At 40.2% G+C, this 18,597-nt stretch overlaps 1 protein-coding gene across 1 annotated transcript in view; it reads left to right on the plus strand.

Moving 5' to 3' along the window:
• Cfap58 (cilia and flagella associated protein 58) overlaps positions 1-18,597 on the plus strand; it is a 133,009-nt gene that overhangs the window by 109,727 nt on the left and 4,685 nt on the right. The window contains exon 16 of the mRNA XM_008845710.2: positions 16,823-16,942. Within this exon, the coding sequence (XP_008843932.1) occupies positions 16,823-16,942 (120 nt within the window). The remainder of the gene's footprint in view (positions 1-16,822; positions 16,943-18,597) is intronic.

Raw genomic sequence — 18,597 nt, forward strand, 5'->3', positions numbered from 1 at the left:
GTGTTATATCTCTCACTAGACACTCTCACAGTCTCCCCCCCCCCTCTCTATATATATATATATATATATATATATATATATATATATATATATCTGACAAAATGTTGTCTCTTGTTTTTTAAAAAAGTAGCTTCAAGTATGTTCAAGATTAGATAACACATAAAATTTCAATAAGATATGACAAACATCAAATGAAAATCATGAGATTAAAACTTTCTGTCTGTAGAATGCTGGTCCTTGAACAGGACTCCTATATTTAACTACACCCACCCAGGGCTCAGGGACCATTGCCAAAGAGGGGGGTGGAAAGATTGTAAGAGCCAGGGAGGACATGAATGATCATATGGAAATAGAGTCCTATAAGGACCTTGCTCATACCATCTTTAACTGCAGTTCCGGGGATCCAATGCCCTCTCTAGCCTCTGCAGGCATCACATGACACCAGTGCAGTTACATACATGCAAAGTACTCACACACATAAAATAAAAATAAATAAATCCAAAAGAATTTTTTCTTTAAGAAAATTGACTCTCCCTTTCCCAGAAGCCATTAACTGTCCATAACTCCTCAGTTAGAAGTAGGAACTCATGAATCCCTTCCCACTCCAGGCTGAAATGTTGGCTGGCTTGATCTTGGGTGGCCTCGTGGAGGCAACCACAGCCGCAGTGACTCAATGAGGGCAGTGGCCTTGTCCTGTCCAGAAGACAAGGTCTTGCTCCAGACCTCTCTGATCTCTGGCTCTTACAATTTTTCTGCACCCCTCTCCTTGAGGCCGGGTTGTAACATACACGGTTCATTTGTGCTCAGCCCCTTTTTTTACATTTTATGTTGAGACAGGGTCACTAACTTGCCCAGATTGGCCTTGAACTCCTGATTCAACTACCTCAGCCTACTGAGTAGTGGGGGTCACAAGCCCATGCCACTAGGCTCAGCTTTAAAAATTATTTTCGATGAGATTTCTTTTCTCTGAAAAATTGCCCAACAACTCATAAAAGGTTTTGTCTCATAACTAAGAGAATTTAATTTTAATCAAAGCAAAGTACTACTTGGAACAAATAAGACAATTACTAACAGTAGTAGTTATAATAATCAATGAGTCACAATTAAAATGTTTGACTTCCTATATAGATCTGACTCCTGAAGTCTAACATTATCTTAAATTTTTATTATGCAATAATCATTCAAAATAACAGATATAGCACACATAGCTATAAAGCTTAATAATAACATAAATGCTTAGTCAGTGATGAATCCACTTACAGAAGGGAACATTATCAACATCAGGAAATGGACTCCCTCCTCCATCACACCCCTGTTCCTACAAACCTATCATCCTTACCCAAAGGAAACACCATTCTGAATTCTGTTCGTATCATTCACTTGATTTTGGTATAGTTTTACTAAACACTTATTATTTACTTTGGCTTGTTGAGCTCTCTAAAAATCTATCCAAGTGTACCCAGTATTCTTTGACTTGTGTGTTTCAACATTGTGGTGCTAAGATTTATTGAACTATAAATTTTATGGCTCTTGTGTTGTTTCGGCCCATGTGATTCATCTGACGTTTCACTAAGTGGGAATTCTGCAGCTGACTCATTCTCCTGTGAGTGGGTTTTAGGGTTGCTTCCAGGTTTTGTGTTTATGATCAGTGTTGCTCTGGATAGTCTTATAAATGTTCTGAAGTTCATAAGTAACCATCTTTCCAGGATATAGATCAAGGACTGAAGTCACATCTTAAACATATGTGAATGCTCAACTATTAAAGTAAAATTACTTTCCAAAGTGTTTTGTAAAAATTCCCGTTCATCTGTATTCTTGCCCTTACTTGGTGTCATCAGACTTTACTAAACAAAGGACCCAGTGATGCCATACCAGACTCCTGACCCACCGAGATAAGATATGTGTTATTTTGAGTTGTTTAGATGTGTGGTATTTGTAATGGAGCCATAGATAACTAATTTGGACATCTTTTGTCCCTATACTGGTATCTCAGTGTGGTTGTATATTTTTTATTTCCCCACTTATAAAATATGGTTCAACTTTTTTCAAATTTAATCACCTCACCATTTGTGCTTCCTCTTCTGGCCTTGCTGAAGAAAGGAAAACTGTATGTATCTCTAAGGATAGGCAGATGACTCTGTCCTCACTTACAGGTAGTAGACAGTTGTTGAGTGATATCTCTTCACAGCTACTGTTTCCCTGCTTTACTGAGGAACTGGTTTTTTTTTTCTCTTATTGATTTGTATATATTCTGGAGATATAAAGTTTATGCCTTAACTTTTTTATGATTTCTCCCAAGGAGCAGGCGTTCTTAATTTTAGTGTAGTAAGATTTGCCTATAATTTCTTTTATGGTTAATGTTTTTCATGTTTCATTTAAGTACTCTGACCAAGCGTTTTTAAAAGATTCTTTCAGAAGAAATATCCAAAGGCTTCATTTATTTCTTGCGAATCTCTTTCAGACTCTTGGATATCAAACACTGCCGTCTGCCTGCATTTGTGCTTGTTTAATTTGCTCTTTTCCCACCAGAGGTTTATTGTCCTTGTGTGTGATTCCAGCATTTTCCTAGTGTTACCTCTTTGACATCATGACATCTAACATCTGTTGTAAAGTTCGTGATTTTACTTACAACTTTTTTGCATTGTGTTTTCATTTTACTATTGGTTGTTAATCTGAGTGGACAATTCCACTGACCAGGTGAGATCAATGGTATCAACAAGGGTGAAAGTTAGTCATAAGATGCTGGGAGGGACAAGTGAGCAGGGAACAGTCACAACAGTAACCTTAGTGACTATTTGTGTGTAATGGTACCTACACTTCCCTGAACAATATCACAAGTTTGAAAATTGAACCACAGCTACTAGAGAAAAAGAGAAGCAAGTTCAGCTACTGGTATAGATGTGCCAGGCACAGTGTAAGCTCAACACGTGCTATTTCAACAACTCCTCACGACAAACCTGCAAGCTGGTTATCACCTCTGTGTCCAGACAGGGAAGCTGAGGCTCAGGAGTGCCAGTGGCTTTCTCAAATAAAGCTACAAGGTGGCAGAACCAAGGTGGCAGAACCAAGACTGGGACTGGCACCAAACAGAGATAAGAGTGTGCGTGTGCTTCTTTCACTTAGCCCTTACACAAACTGCTTCTTACAGCAGGTAGAGAAGAAAAAGGAGGCTACAAACCAAGGCACAAAAGTGAGGACGTGGGGCTAGAGAGGTGGCTCGGCAGTTAGAAGCACTGAGCACTGGCTGCTCTTACAGAACACCTGGCTTCAGTTCCCAGCACCTACATGGTGGCTAACAACCATCTGTAACTCCAGTTCCAGGGGATCCAATGCCCTTTTCTGACCTCCATGGGCACTGCACAATGTGGGTGCACTTACATACATTCAGGCAATGCACTCATTCACAAAAATAAAAGTAAAAAATAAAATATTTTTAATTCACAGATGAAACATAACTTATTCTATATACTGTATTTGAGACTGACTTAAGTATTTTTTTCTTCTGTTTCTAATTTTTCAATTTTTTATTGAAATTTTGTGGATTTCATATAGAACATCTCAATCAATCTTAATCATCTTTATACTCCCTTCCCCACTGGACCCTCCCATAGCACCCCCACACTGGAATTCATACATTCTGTCATTTATCTTAAGGCCTATTGTGCCAAGTTAGTGTCTCCAGATGTCCCTCAGTGCAAGTTCATCTACTGAGGTCTAGTCAGCCTATCTAGAGTCCCTCGCTTTAGGAAGATCAGCTCTTCCTCACCTGGCTGTAATCAGTTGCCAGTATTTCTTCAGCTAAGATTGGGGTCAGCTGTCCATTTTCCCAGTTCTATGCTGGGTTTTTGTTTGTTTGCGTTTGCATGAGGCTTGTGTATGCGGACACCATTGCCATAGAGTCATATAAGCAGGGTCCCAGAAGCTTGTAAGGCTCTGTTTCCATATGGTCATGCACCACCTTCCTGGCTCTTACAGTTTCCCCAAACCCTTCTTCTGTGACGGTCCCTGGGCCTTGGGTGGGTAAAGTTTAATAATGGAGTCCTGTCCAAGGACCAGCATTCAGCAGACTCTTGATCTCTACATTTGTGACCTTTTGTGTTGCTGGTCCTCTGCTGCATAAGGAGCTTCATTACTGAGAAGTGAGAGATTCATTAGTGTCCTCTTCTTTACCCCTGTTCTATATTCCATGAGCCTTAGGAGTAGAGGTTGCATTTTAGATGTGTCACTTAGGCCTGGGCAATTCGTAGACAATGTCCATGTGTGACCAGTTGTGGTACTTGGTAATAGTCTCCAACTGGTGCAAAATGAGTTTCTTTAATCAGTGGTGACTGGGATATTTGATTGTAAATATAAATATACATATTTTGCACAGTAAGAAATCACATTAGTCTAGGGATGTGACAGTCTGGTGTTTTTCTCTAAGATCTATGACTACTCCAGCCATGTGTGTTTGGTTATGTTACCACACTTGAGCTTCCTCCCATTGACTGGGCTTTTAGTCCAATTAGGTAGCCGTTGATTGTCCCCGAGATAAAAGTGCTACTGCTGCACCAAAGGTGTATGCTGTGCCGGCCATTGAGGTGGTTATTTCGTCTTGAAGCTGGTGTTGGACCATTTGTTGATGTTTTCTCTTGGCACCTTCATAGAGCTTTCCAAAGCTATGAGAGCTCGCCTTCAGGGAAAGTGGTTTCAGATCAGCTGCAGCTCTATTGCTCCAAACCCTGTGTCCGAAGTATGTCCTGTCTTCAGCAGTAGGGTCTTACCTTCAAATTCTGGGAGGCCATCAAGGGCTGTGGCAATAGCCTGAGTAATTTTGGGAGTCTCTTGAACCACCATGGCCAATATCTCAAAGGAAGGTTCCTCCTGTCTGACACTGTTTCTTTTCATGTAGCCTTCAGTTATACCCATGGACTCATGTAGAGATAATGTATGTGTAATTTGTTATTAGGTTGTTGGACTAATATGGTTCCTTTGGTTTTTAAAAATAAGGGATCATTTATCCTCTCTCTCTCTCTCTCTCTCTCTCTCTCTCTCTCTCGCTGTCTAATCCTTCTGCCATGGTTTCCCCATTTAAAGTATCCCCATTTCTCCCTTGATAGTACCAGTCTCCTATGGAGCTCTCTTGAGCTCCTTCTTTCCCTTTATCCCCAAGTTTCCTTGTATAACCCTCCCATTTAAATAACCCAATTTTTATCCATTTCTCCCTTAGTAACACCTGTTTCCTACTGTTCTCTCTCAGGTTCTTTCTTTCTCTTTACTTCCATGATTTCTTTTCATAATTCTGGTTCCTGCAGTTATGTCTGGATACACACTCACACGGATTTGGTGCTAGGATCCACATATGAGGGAAAACATATGTCTTGTTTTTCTGAGTCTGTGTTACTTCACTTAGTATAACAGTTTCTAGTTCTATCCATTTACCTGCAAATTTCATGATTTTGTCTTTACTGCTGAGTAGAACTCTATTGTGTTAATGTACTACATTTTCATTATCTGCCTGTCAGTTGAGGGACTCAGGTTGTTTCCATCTCTTGGTATTGTGAAAAGAGCAACAACAAACATGGATATACAAGTGTCTCTGAAATAGGATGAGTCCTTTGGGTGTATGCCAAAAAGTGGTATAACTGGGTCAAATGGTAGGTTCATTTGTAGTATTTTAAGAGTTCTCCACACTGCTTTCCATAGGAGTTGAACAAGTTTGCACCCACCAATAGTGAGTGACTGTTCCCCTTTCCCCACATCTTCTCCAACATTTGGTATCATTTGTTCGTTTGATCTTAGCCAGTCTGATTGGGGTAAGATGAAATCTTAAAGTGGTTTTAATTTGCATTTCCCTAATTACTAATGATGGCAAACACCTTTTAAGATGTTTCTTAGCCATCTTTATTTCTTCTTTGGAGAACTCTCTGTTCAGATCCTTAGGCCTTCTTTTAATTGGGTTACTTGCTTTCTTGATTCTTTGTTTATTAGTTCTTTATATATTCTGGATGTTAAACCTCTATCGCTCCAAATCCTGTGTCTGAAGTATGTCCTGTCTTCAGCAGTAGGGTCTTACCTTCAAGTTCTGGGAGGTCATCAAGGGCTGTGGCAATAGCCTGGTAATTTGGGGAGTCTCTTGGACCACCCTAACCAACAACCAGATGTGTTGCTGGTGAAGATTTTCTCCCCCTCTGTGGGTTTTCTCTTCACTTCCTTGATTACTCCTTTTAATGTACAGAGGCTTTTTAGTTTAATGAGGTCCCATTTGTTGATTCTTGATCTTGTTTCCTGGGCAGTTGATGTGCAGTTTAGAAAATCCTTTCCTAACTTATATCTTGTAGGTTATTGCCAATGTTTTCTTCTAACAGTTTCAGAGTTTCAGGTTTCACATTGAGTTCTTTGATCCATTTGGAGTTGACTTTTGTGCAAGGTGAAAGATAAGGGTCTAGTTTCATTCTTCTACAGGTGGAGATCTAGTTTTGCCAGCACCATTTGCTGAACATGCTGTCTTTCCTCCAGTGAATGTTCTTGGCCCCTTTGTCAAATATCAGGTGGCTGAAATTGCATGTGCTCATATTTGGGTCTTCAATTTTGTTCCATTGATCTACAGGTCTATTTTTGTGCTAATACCGTGCTGTTTTTATGACTATAGCTCTGTAATATAGTGTGAGACCTGGTATAATAATCCCCCAGCATTGCTCTTTGTGCTCACAGTTACTTTGGCTATCTGGGGTCTTTTGTGCTTCCATATGGATTTTATGGTATTTTTTTTCTAATTCTGTGAAGAATGTCATGAAGGTTTTGATTGGCATTGCGCTGAATCTATAAATGGCTTTTGGTAGGATGGTCATTTTCAGAATATTAATTCTTCTAATCCATGAGCATGGAAGGCCCTTCTGTCTTCTGATGTCTTCCTCCATCTCTTTCTCTAAGGATTTAAAATTTTCATTGTAGGTGTTTTTAATGTCTTTGGTCAGATTTATTCTGTGATATTTTATTTTTTTGAGGCTATTGTGAATGGGAGTGGCTCCATCTACTCTTTCTACAATTGTTTGTTATTGGTATATGGTAAGGCTACCAGACATTTAAGGAAGATCTATATCTAATACTAATTTATTCAAAAAGATGGAAGCAGAGTGAGAACTTCCAAATTCTTTCTATGAAGCCAGACATCATTTTAATACCCAAACCAGGTAAAGATACAACCAAAAATGAAAACCATATCCCTAATGAACATAGATGCAAAAATTCTCAACAAAATACTTGCATACCACATGCAGACATACATCAAAAAGATCATCCACCGTGATCAAGGTGACTTTATTCCAGGGATGCAGGGATGGTTCAATATACATAAGTCAATAAACATCATAAATCATAGAAATTGGCTCAAAGACAAAAACCACATAGTCATCTCAATAGATGCAGAGAAGGCCTTTGACAAAATTCAACATGAATTTATGTTCGAAGTCCTAGTGGGAATTGGACTGGAGAGAACATATCTCAACATAATTAAAGCTATATACAATAAACGCACAGCCAACATCATTCTAAATGGAGAAAAACTAGAAACAGTCTCATTAAAATCAGGAACCAGACAAGGATGTCCACTATCTCCACTCCTTTTCAACACAGTGCTTGAAACTCTTGCTAGAGCAGTAAGACAAGAGAAGGAAATTAAAGGAGTACTAGTTGGAAGAGAAGAGGTCAAATTATCCCTTTTCCAGATTATATATATATATTTTAATATTTTATTTGTTATTATTATTTTCATGAGTATGAGTGTATTGCCTGCATGTTGTGCAATGCTGTGGAGGTCAGAAGAGGGCTTCGGATTCCCCTGGAACTGGAGTTAAGGACAGTTTGTAGCTGCCATGTGGGTGCTGGGAATCAAACCTGGGTCCTCTACAAGAGCAGTCAGTGCTCTTAACTTCTGAGCCATCTCTCCAGCCCCCAGATTATGATATTTTATCTGAGAGATGACAAAAATTCCTTCATAAAACTCCTAGAAATAATTAACACTTTCAGTAAAGTGGCAGGTTATAAAATTAATCTATAAAAATCAGAAAAATTAAAAAAAATATTTTATTTTTATTTTATGTATATGTGTATGTGTCTGTGCACATATGTGTGGGTACCTGTGGGGATCAGAAGAAGGTATTGGTAACCTGGAACTGGAATTATAGGTGGTCGTGAGCTTCCTATCTTGGGTACTAGAATCTGAACTTGGGTCCTTTGGACCCAACAAGTGTTCTTACTGCTGAGTCATCTCTCCAGTCCCTAGGAGAAATCTTTGGAACAGGCAATTAAGTTGAATTAAAAAAAAAATCCATAGCAGGGCATAGTCGTGCTGGTCTTTAATCCCAGCACTTAGGCAGAGGCAGGAAGATCTCTGTGAGTTTGAGGCCAGCCTGGTCTGTACAATGAGTTCCAGGCCAGTCAGGGCTACATAGTGAAACCCTGTCTTTAAAAAAACAATCCATGGACTGGAGAGATGCCTCAGCAGTTAAGAGCATGTATATGAGTGTTATGCTTGCATGTATGTAAGTACACCTGTGTTGTGCAGTGTCTGAGGAGGACAGAAGGGGGCATCAGATCCTCTGGAATGGAAGTTATAGATGGTTGTTAGCTGCCATGTGTGTTCTGGGATTCAAACCTGGGTCTTCTGCAAGAACAGCTAGTGCTCTTAACCACTGAGCCATCTCTCCAGCCCCAAGGTGCTGTTTTTTTTTTTTTTTAAACAGAGTCCACTTAGTGCTGATAGTATATGCATGCGTGCAGGGCCATCTCCTGGAGTATGGGTAGCCTATCAGGCACTGCATCCCTGATGAAAACTGACCCTCCCTCCCCTGGCAGCCATCACATGTATGAAATTATTAGCTCCTCACATGTATGAAATTCTCAAACAAATAAACACATTTAAAAAAGAGATGGGGCTGCCAAACCCAGGAAGGCTGAAAACTGTTAAAAAATAATTCACACGAATGGAGCAGGGATCCATTCCCATCTTCATGGTATTCTGACTCTCACCCATGAATCCTTGCGAATTCATCCTCCTTTCCTATCACTTTATGATTTGAGCCCAAAGAGCTGTGAGAGTTGAGATCCAGTGATCTCTTTCCAATCTGAGCGTATGTAATCAACAAAACCCCCAAAGAAAGGGCAACATGTGAGATACTGTCATAAAAAATAAGGCTGTAGTGTGAGCAATGATGAGTTATGGATGCCATCAGTCTAGCAGGTGCATACCAATCACCTTCCCCATGGAAAGTCTCTGTGCGGCATTTGGATAAAATTTAATCTTCATAAAGACAATGGACACATTTGAAATAGACTGACTTCAAATGGCTTTATCTACTAAATCTGTTCTTTGAAAGCAAAGACCTTTCCTGATCTACAAATATACATTCTATTACAATTACTGCTTTTATTACTATTACTAACATTCAGACCAAGATACATCTGGTGTCTCTTCTGTGGCCCACCAACTAGATGTCATCTCTATTTCTGAGCCTATCCACTCACTACACATTATACCTTGTGGGTCTTTGGGGAACCAGATTCCCTTGGCCTTTATAATGAGTTGTTTATTTTTCTTTTACTGGATAGTAAACTCCTTCAACTTTCAGATTTCTATTTTGTGTGAACCTTGCATTGGTTGACTTGAATTTCTCTGGATTTATTTCATTACTGGCTTTGAAGAAAAGCCAACACTATCATGTTTTAATATGTGCAAATTCCTCTTAACAATTACTAAGTAAGATTCAAAGGTGAAGCAGACACCTAGTCTCAGTAACATAGGGCAGGCTGGTCTTAGGGAGAGTGTCAGTTTCATGTAGAATTTTCAAACATTTGTTTGTGTTTTGAAAATAAAATACTTTGTGAAAAGATCTTGCAAGAAAATTTGTGTTGCTTTTATCAGAAAGCACCAGAAGCTGTTTCCTATTGTTACAAAACTGATGAAGGTTAGAGCATGCAAATTTCTCACATGCCTCATAAAACACTTAATCATCTACATCCGAAGCCGAGACCCACTGTGCAACCAACCAACGAGTTCTCTGCTTATAAGGAACTCGGCTGTGTAATTCTATTTCATCCCCAATACTAGCATCTCCACTCTCTCCAGGGGGCTTTACCACTTCATGACATCATAAACAAGATGGGTCCAGAGTTCAGTTTAGCTGACATTTGTGTTATAAAGCAAATAAACTAGAAAACCTCAAGATAACCAGCCATTATTTACCCTTTTCTAAAGCTGTATAGAAATGTAATATGTTTACAGAGTTCCTAATTTATTTTCCTCCTAATGAAAACAGACATTTTCAGATAGATTCGGCAGTGTTCTGGAGTTACCTTCACATAAGGGAGGGAAGGAAGAAATTTTGTTTAGAAATTAAATTTAACTTTAGTATTTTGTTGAGAATTATGGATAGATGTGGAGGAGATGGAAAAAAAACTGAAATTAAGCAAAGAGGCAAAAATGTACTGTTTCTTTTAATTCTGGAAGAGAATTATGTGTGCAATTAGGCTTTCTGTGTTTAAGAACGTTGTTTAAAAGTCAACATGTTATTTAGTTGAGGAAAGTGGTTTGAGAGTTATGCTTGGATTTTCATATTTATATGATCAGTATGTACAAGCACACTCAAGTAGTGTTGTCAGAGCCAATTAATTTGAATACATTTGCAAGTCTTATGAATTAAAAAAGTGTTTGAAACTGAACTATCAGAAACCTCTAAAAACATTTAATGAAGAGATCAAGGTTGCACAGCAAGTGATTTCTTGAATTATGCACAAATAAATGCTATGAAAAAATTTAGTTCAAAATGCTGAACCTCAGAGCATTGCTGTATTAATATGAAGTACGCAAACTCTACTCACTGGAAGATGTTATCCAGCAGCTTAATCTACTGTAAGTAGAAGTTCTCAAAGCAAATACAATTGTAACTCTGTGGATGTAGTCTATAAAAATATGACAGGCATAGAGTACTGTCTCTGTTATTGCAATCAACAAAATTATGGAGCACCCAGAATGACCAGAGACTGACAGGAGGTATGAGGACTGCACAAAATCGCATCATGCTTCTGACCTCAGATTCATGGAGATCAAACGTGGTGGGTAGTTAGGACCATAGATGATGCCTGTTGGCATTATGTAAAGCAGCATGTCTACATACTCTGACGGAGTTTTTTTTTTTTTTTTTTTTTAAGTGCATATGTTGAGTATCTGTCTACCTCGCAATCATTTAAAAAATTAAAATTTTCTGTGTATGAGCGTACTTCCTGGGTGTATATAAGTGCACCCATGTGTACAATGCCTGTGGAGGCTAGAAGAGGACATCAGATCCCCTGAAACTGGAGTTACAGACGGTTGTTAGCCACCATGCCATGTGGGTGCTGGGAACCAAACCTGGGTCCTCTGCAAGAGCAGCCAGTGATCTTAACTGCTGAGCCATCTCTCCAGCCCCTAGTTCAACATATTTTAAGTCTACAGAGTGAGGCTAGAATAGAGAGTTTATCTTTCCTTGGAGGACTTGGTATCCAGGTGGGTGGCTTTTGCCCTGGAGAGGTAGATTAGCATGCCCTCTTCAGTCAGGAGGAAAGCTGCCTGTTTTCTGTGAGTCAGCTTGTTCATGGGGTGAGGCAATTATCCCCAACTCTCACCCAAGCAAATCGATGATTCCAGGGTGAGCAGAATCAATGCTCTGGCATTTGCCAAACAGATTAGGATGAAAACGGAATAAATTAGTTCCTCTCAGTCAGTTACCACTTTGAGTAGGCGAGCCGAGGAAGAAGGGGCGCTGAGGCGCATGTTGAATGCGAGCTACCTTCTGTTTCCAGCCGAAGATGCAAAGCAAAAGACATGGGATATAAACAGTGGCTGTAAAATTGTGGCTTGGGAGGGAAAGGAGTTCCATATGCAACTCAACCTCTTCCTCTTAATTGTACCCACCACAAGCTTAACTCTTATTAGTGTACACTGTTCACAGTGCAGATTTTTAATTGTCCGGTAAAATACAAATATCTGAGACTTGAGTGATTCTGTGCCTGGAGTTTCTAATTGGGGTTATGGACTGTCACTAAATAAAGACATCATTTGAAGCTAATACTACAATTAATTTCTTTTTTCAAAATTGCTTTTCTTTTCCTTTTCATTTATGTATGTGTGGTATTTGTGTGTACATGTGCTCATGTGTGTCGGTGTGCATGTGTATGCAGGGCATGTGGACATGTGTGCATGTGTGTGGAGGCTGAATTTGGGAATCTTTCATGTTCCATTTTTCTCCTCTCTCATCGAGGCAGTTCTCAGGTGAACCTAGAGCTCACTGATAGGAATAGGTTAGGCAGCCAACTTACTTGGTCTCTGCCTTTCCTGAGCTAGAATTATAGTTGGGCTACCACACCAACTTTGGAAGCTGCTAAGCCATCTCCCTAGTACCTATCATTAATTTCTTAGCGCTACACTTGTCTGATATTGACAATATGGTGTGCTGTTATCCATCATAACTTGGTGAAGACACTTGCAGCCAGAGACTCTGTAATCATGCCTGATCAGCTCTCCCATTGACAGATTGGAACGTCTGGGGAAAGAATACCATTTCTAGAATGGACATAGTATGGTTAGCCTCAAGATATGCTCAGCTTGGGGCTGGAGAGATGGCCCAGTGGTTAAGAACACTGACTTTTCTGGCAGAAGACCCGGATTTGAATGAATCCCAGCACCCACACGGCAGCTAACAATTGTCTGAAACTCCAGTTCTAGGGACTCCTACAGCCTTTTTTCTGTTCTCCGTGGGCATTGCACAAGGTGGGTGCACTTATATACATGCATATACATAAAATAATAAATAAAATATCAAAAAAAGAGATATGTTCAGCTGAAGAGAGAGCTGGTCTTTTAGTATGAATAGTCTGGCTTTATTCTAGTATGGCTATTCACAAAATAGTTTAAATATTTATTTGTATTTATTATTTTTATTTTATATGTATGAGTGTATTGCCTGCATGTGTGTAAGTGCACCCATGTCATGCACTGCCCACAGAGGTCAGAAGAGGGTGTCGGGTGCTCTGGAACTGGAGTTGCAGATGGTTGTTAGCCACCATGTGGGTGCTGGGAACTGAACCTGGGTCCTCTGCAAAAGTAGCCAGTGCTCTTGAGTGCCGAGCCATTTCTCCACCCCCCTCATTTAAAGAGTGAAGCATGGTACTAAGTAATAGTGATGTGCATTATGAACAAACTCCAAATAAAGAAATGCTGATCTGAAAATGTGATATTTTTTTGTTGGTGGAGAAATAAACTATTTATAATTTTTCTTATGATGTTTCATTGACATATGGTGCTGCTAACCAAGTGACAAATTAATTGACTAGGTTTAAAGAGAAATGGATGTGGCTTAATGAAGAAGGACAGGATATGTATTATGAGGCAGCTGGTTCTGCCGCTGCTGGCTTATGGAGACAATATACATCGGACAGCTAATGAGTCTCTGTTGCATAAGATAGATTCTCTTTATAATAGAATTGCATGCTTTGTCTCTAAATGGGGTTATTATACACACCATTGCACAATGCTTGAAGAGCTTGGTTGGCCCTTGTAGAGGGTTAGGAGAGAAATAAATTGGAAGACAATCGTACTTAAGACTGTCAATCCATCAAACACTCCATATTTATCTAAATTACCAACACGTTCTCCCAAAATACAAATTTGGATGATACGCACGCCTAGAGTGTTAATGATGACCAGACGTCACATTGGTTTCACCAGTCAGGTTTTCCTTTGTAAGCACAGATCAAAATTCACAATGAAACTTGGCAGTTCCTTCCCAGAGCCACCTGCCACAGCCACTGCTCTTCCTGTATCCCACTGCATAGTACCTGAAGTTTTGCTTAGCATCCCTTCCACCCACCATGAACACACACATGTACGCACGTGAACACACACACACACACACACACATCACTTCTGGGTTATTTAATTCTCAGAGTTCTAGATTTGTATACTCAGAATTTAATAGAAATGACTTCTGTTTCTTCACTTTCTCCTGTGGACCCTCATTGTTCAGCTGCTCAGCTCTTCTTTAGAATAAATCCATTTCAATTCATTTCATAACCTTGAAAAACAGAACTGGATGTGATAAAATTGAATGATAGTGTCATTTATTCTGCATCAAAAGATGGTACTTTTTGTACCTGAATTTTGTAGTTCAATTTGTTCCAGATTTTAAAAATATTTTCTCATTCTTATTTTATTTTATTCTATTTTATGTGTACAAGTGTATTGCCTGCATATATGTGAGTGTACCTGTGTTGTGCAATGCCCACAGAGGTCAGAAGAGGGTGTTGGATCCTCTAGAACTGGAGTTACAGACAGTTGTTAGCTGCCATATGGGTGCTGGGAACTGAACCCAGATCCTCTGCAAGAGCTACCAGTGCTCTTAACCACTGAGCCATCTCTGCAGCCCCTGATCCACATTTTTTTTCCTCAGGGCAATAGTGTGTTTTCAAGCATGGGAATAATGATTCTTGGGTATAACATAACTATGTACTTGCCAAGACAATGTTTGGTTCTCCCAAACTTTCTTCTCTGCGTGTCCCTGCTCCCATCCTACCATAAGTAACTGAAAAGCATTATACCTGGGGAACCATTTCGTGGTTCTTGGAGTAAGATGGTCTTTTCAGCTTAAGATAGCATTCTGTCCCAAGCTAGATCGCTCCCTCTTCACCATTGTGGGTCCTTTGCTTTTCAAGTCTCTCTGTACTCCGAAAGAAAGAAAGGTGAATGGAAAGAAGTGGACAAAACAGTTTCATAGGCTTCTTCGCATCCGTATTAGCCTCTTCAAATTGAATCTTGAAGCCTTGTCAGAAGTGTTATTTTTCCAACAGAGCAGGCGTTAAGAGGCTATAGAAAATAAACTCACCTCCTGATGTCTTTCCCTGAGCTTGCTACATCCATTTACTCTGAAGATTATATTGTAAAGTGTGACAGGAGGGTTATCTGACAAAGGGAAATCACCACTGTCTAATTCTATTTGTGTTTTCCTTAGTGTGGACTTCTGGGATTCCTTGTTATTTTCAGAATCACTTCTTACATGGCAGTTTTTTGTTTTGTTTATTTTTCCAGAAGCATAATTCCAGTCAACTAATTTTTAAAGCTGCAAACACTCTTCTGAAGGTTGAGCTATGTTTTGTTTGTTTGTTTGTTTGTTTTTGTAATAAAGTTTCCTTAATTTGGCCAGGGAAAAAGAAAAATTAAAGCAAATCATGACAATGCCTAGATAATGAAATTTTACCATTTTTTAAAAAGGATTTTATGTGCTCTGGCAAATTAGATTGTTTGATGACAGTGCCAAGGTTACATAGCTCTAGGTAGAAATTAGTTTCCATTTGACTAAATGTTTCATTTAATGCGAGGGCTTGTACTTTTCATAGTTTTTCCTTTAACATAACTACCTCCAGGAAATCAGAGTGCTCAGAGCCCAATGAGCACACACACCAGTCTTTATCAATGCTTGTTAAATTTATTGCATGGTACAGATAGGCAAGTCTAGAACCAGGATGTGAGGCTTTTGGAAATAAATCTTTGGTCATATGGAATATCTTTAGTTTCGGGATCTGAAAATGCATTACCAGCAATTAGAGCCTGGGCTACACATGAGAATTCCGTATTGCTTAGTGTTTGAATCAAGCTATGAAAGGCTCATGCGCTGTGGTTCTTAGGAAATTCTCTCAATTCTGTAAATTTGCTTATTCTCATTTTCCTTTATATCCATCTCTTGAGCCAGTTCCAGATCTCGTTTCTTCTTGTCTCATAGTATTCCTGGAGGGACTCGCTTTCTTTGCCTCCTTCAAATTTGTTCTTCGGAGTGTTTGATGCTTGCAACCCATCAGGGTGACACTGGGTGGTGTCGTAACAATCTGCCACAAAGTTTTCTGCAGTTCTCTGGTTTCTTCTCTTTACTTGGTTTGAAGATCACTCAGATCATCTCTACTGCTTTTAAAGAATTGCCTTGCTTCGGCTGGGGCAGGTCGGTCACCCTCATTTTCTTTCTCTGCTCTCTTCCATACCCACCCCTTTTACTCCTGTTCTCCCAAAGATTTGACTGCTCAGATCTAGCTTTTCCCTTACTTCCCAACCCTGGGCTGAATTTTAAGCTCTTTTCCCAGATATGCCACACAGCCTAGGCTCAGTGTAACCTCATCTTCTGCTTGGCAACCTCTGGGACATCTGCTCCTCTTTTAGACTTCCTTCATCAGCATCACCCTCCTCTCCTCCATGTAGGGAATGGCAACAGAGTTTGTAGTTATCTTGGCTCTTCCTCTTCCTCACTTCCCCAAACCCACCGATTCTACCCCTGTAATGTCTTTACATTTATTACCTTCCATCTAAGGTGCCTGAGATTCACACCTTTCCACATCTTTTGTCTGCACTGAGGCCTTGGACCAGTTTTCTCCCTTTACATGATGCTTCTGCTGGCCCTTTTCTTTTGAAGATGACCCAGGCCTTCTCATCCCTGGCTCCCAACTACCTGAAAGATATAGTGCCCAACATAGCCTAGACTCACCTCATGAGCCTCTCTCCTTTCACCAGCTGCAGTGAAAGGATCTTATAGCACTGCCCTGTAGTCACATGTCCATGCAGAGAGGGTATTGTTATTTGAATCCAAGTGCTAGGAACATTCTAGTCTCTGATAGGGGCTGATGTATCAACTATGGAGTGAATGTAATCAGTGCACAGCCTCAAAATAGTTTAGAAGTTTCCAGAACCATCTTGGCTGTATGGCGAAAGTCACTTTCTTTGCTTGGGTGGGGCTGCTTAATCTCTACTCTGGGTTATGTTTTCCCCCAGGAAAAGGAGAAACTGTATGTGGAACTGAAGCACATCTTGGCCCGGCAGCCTGGCCCTGAGGCTGCAGAGCAGCTGCTCATCTATCGGCACACACTGCGGGAGAAGACCAAGCAGCTTAAAGTAAGTGGCAGGCCAGGCTCTGCTCTTGGCAGTTAGAAGGACAACTACATTGCAGACACCCCCGAACTGGTCTAAGCCTCAGCTCAGTAAGTCCATCTACCACCTGCCACATTCCACCAAGTCAACTTTCATAGAGGTCATTAAACTCTATTGGCTCCCATTTCCAAACCAAGGGGTTTAAGCGCATAAGGAATGCGCTGAGAAAGGACAGACGCAATCCAGTGGAGGTTTGGGGGACAGGGTTTGCATGGATGATCACAAGATGATTTAGATAGCTCAGATGTTAGAGACGGGGACATTCAATACCACTGCTCAACCAAAGCAGATCACTGCGCCAAAGCTGGTTTCTGATATGCCTTTCTACTACACACACACACACACACACACGCACGCACGCAAGCACACGCACACATGCACGCGCACACACACGCACGCATGCATGCGCACACACCCGTACACACACACGCACACACACATGTGCACTCACGCACGCACACATCCATGAAGTTTTGCACAGGTCAGTTGACTTCTTGCCCTTAACTGTCCAAGGAGGGTGGTAATCCTTGCATTCTGAATGGGGTAAAATAGATACCATCCTACTAAAATAGCCTTATCCCTTAAAACAACAACAACAACCGAAAAAACCAAAGAGAGACATAATTTGAGTTTTGCAAAAGGCACACACTTTTGATTACCTTTGTTCCTTGGAACAATTGCATAAGTTCAACAACAACAAAAATATTTTCTTCTTGTTTTCTTGGGGTGAGTATAAATTAGAGAAGTATATATTTGTTTTCTCTTAGCTACTCTTAGCTCTGGATAGCCCTAAATGGCTTCTTGAGGGGTGTTCTGTTACTGTAATCCTTATTCCAGGAAACCCTTGTTTTCAGCTCAGAATGAAGTGAACACCTTTCAGCCGAGGTTCTGAGGTAGAGAGAAGGGGGACGTACTCTGAGTTCTCAAAACAGAGTCTTTCTTCCTAAGATCTGACTGTTAAGACAGATTTTCTTTCTACATGACACTCATGTTCTTTAGCTCAGCCCGCATGGTCACTGTCATTTTCACAATTAAAAGGAAAGTGTTCACAAGCAGATGAACATGCAGAAAGATGAAGATCTCCTTTTTAATGCAAAATTTTAATATAGAGAGTCATGCCATTTATCACAGTAGCCTGCATTTCATGGTCTGGGTTTTGGTGACTTTATGCTCTGTTTGGATGGGTGATGCTGTCCTCATGTGCTGCTCACATCCGATAGCATCCATTGAACCCAGCCAGGAGAGAGGTGGGGTCAGGCTTCTTATAACAGCCTGTCTTGCATTAGGCCCTCCTAGGCATGTGCTCCCTGCTTATTATAGCTAAAGTGTTCCAGTGCTAGATACAGAAAGAACCTGTGAGTGGTTCAAAAGACTGCAATAAGGATGGTAGACATTTAGCAGGACAACCACCCTGGCAAACCTCAAATTGAATGCCTCCCTTGTGGTGAGATGATTTCAGAAAGATTCTCACCATAATCCTCAGATGGATTGTACTTCCTAGGGATCATTTTTCTTGAAGATTTTTTTTAAAAGGCTAAAAGGGATTTTAGACACATGTCGGAGAAATCTTTCGTCTTCACTCACAATATTCCTTGAAACACATTACTGTTCATCTGAGC

The sequence above is a fragment of the Nannospalax galili genome, unplaced genomic scaffold (genome assembly GCF_000622305.1).
Source record: "Nannospalax galili isolate Female #2095 unplaced genomic scaffold, S.galili_v1.0 scaffold161, whole genome shotgun sequence".
In the NCBI taxonomy this organism is placed as follows: Eukaryota; Metazoa; Chordata; class Mammalia; order Rodentia; family Spalacidae; genus Nannospalax; species Nannospalax galili.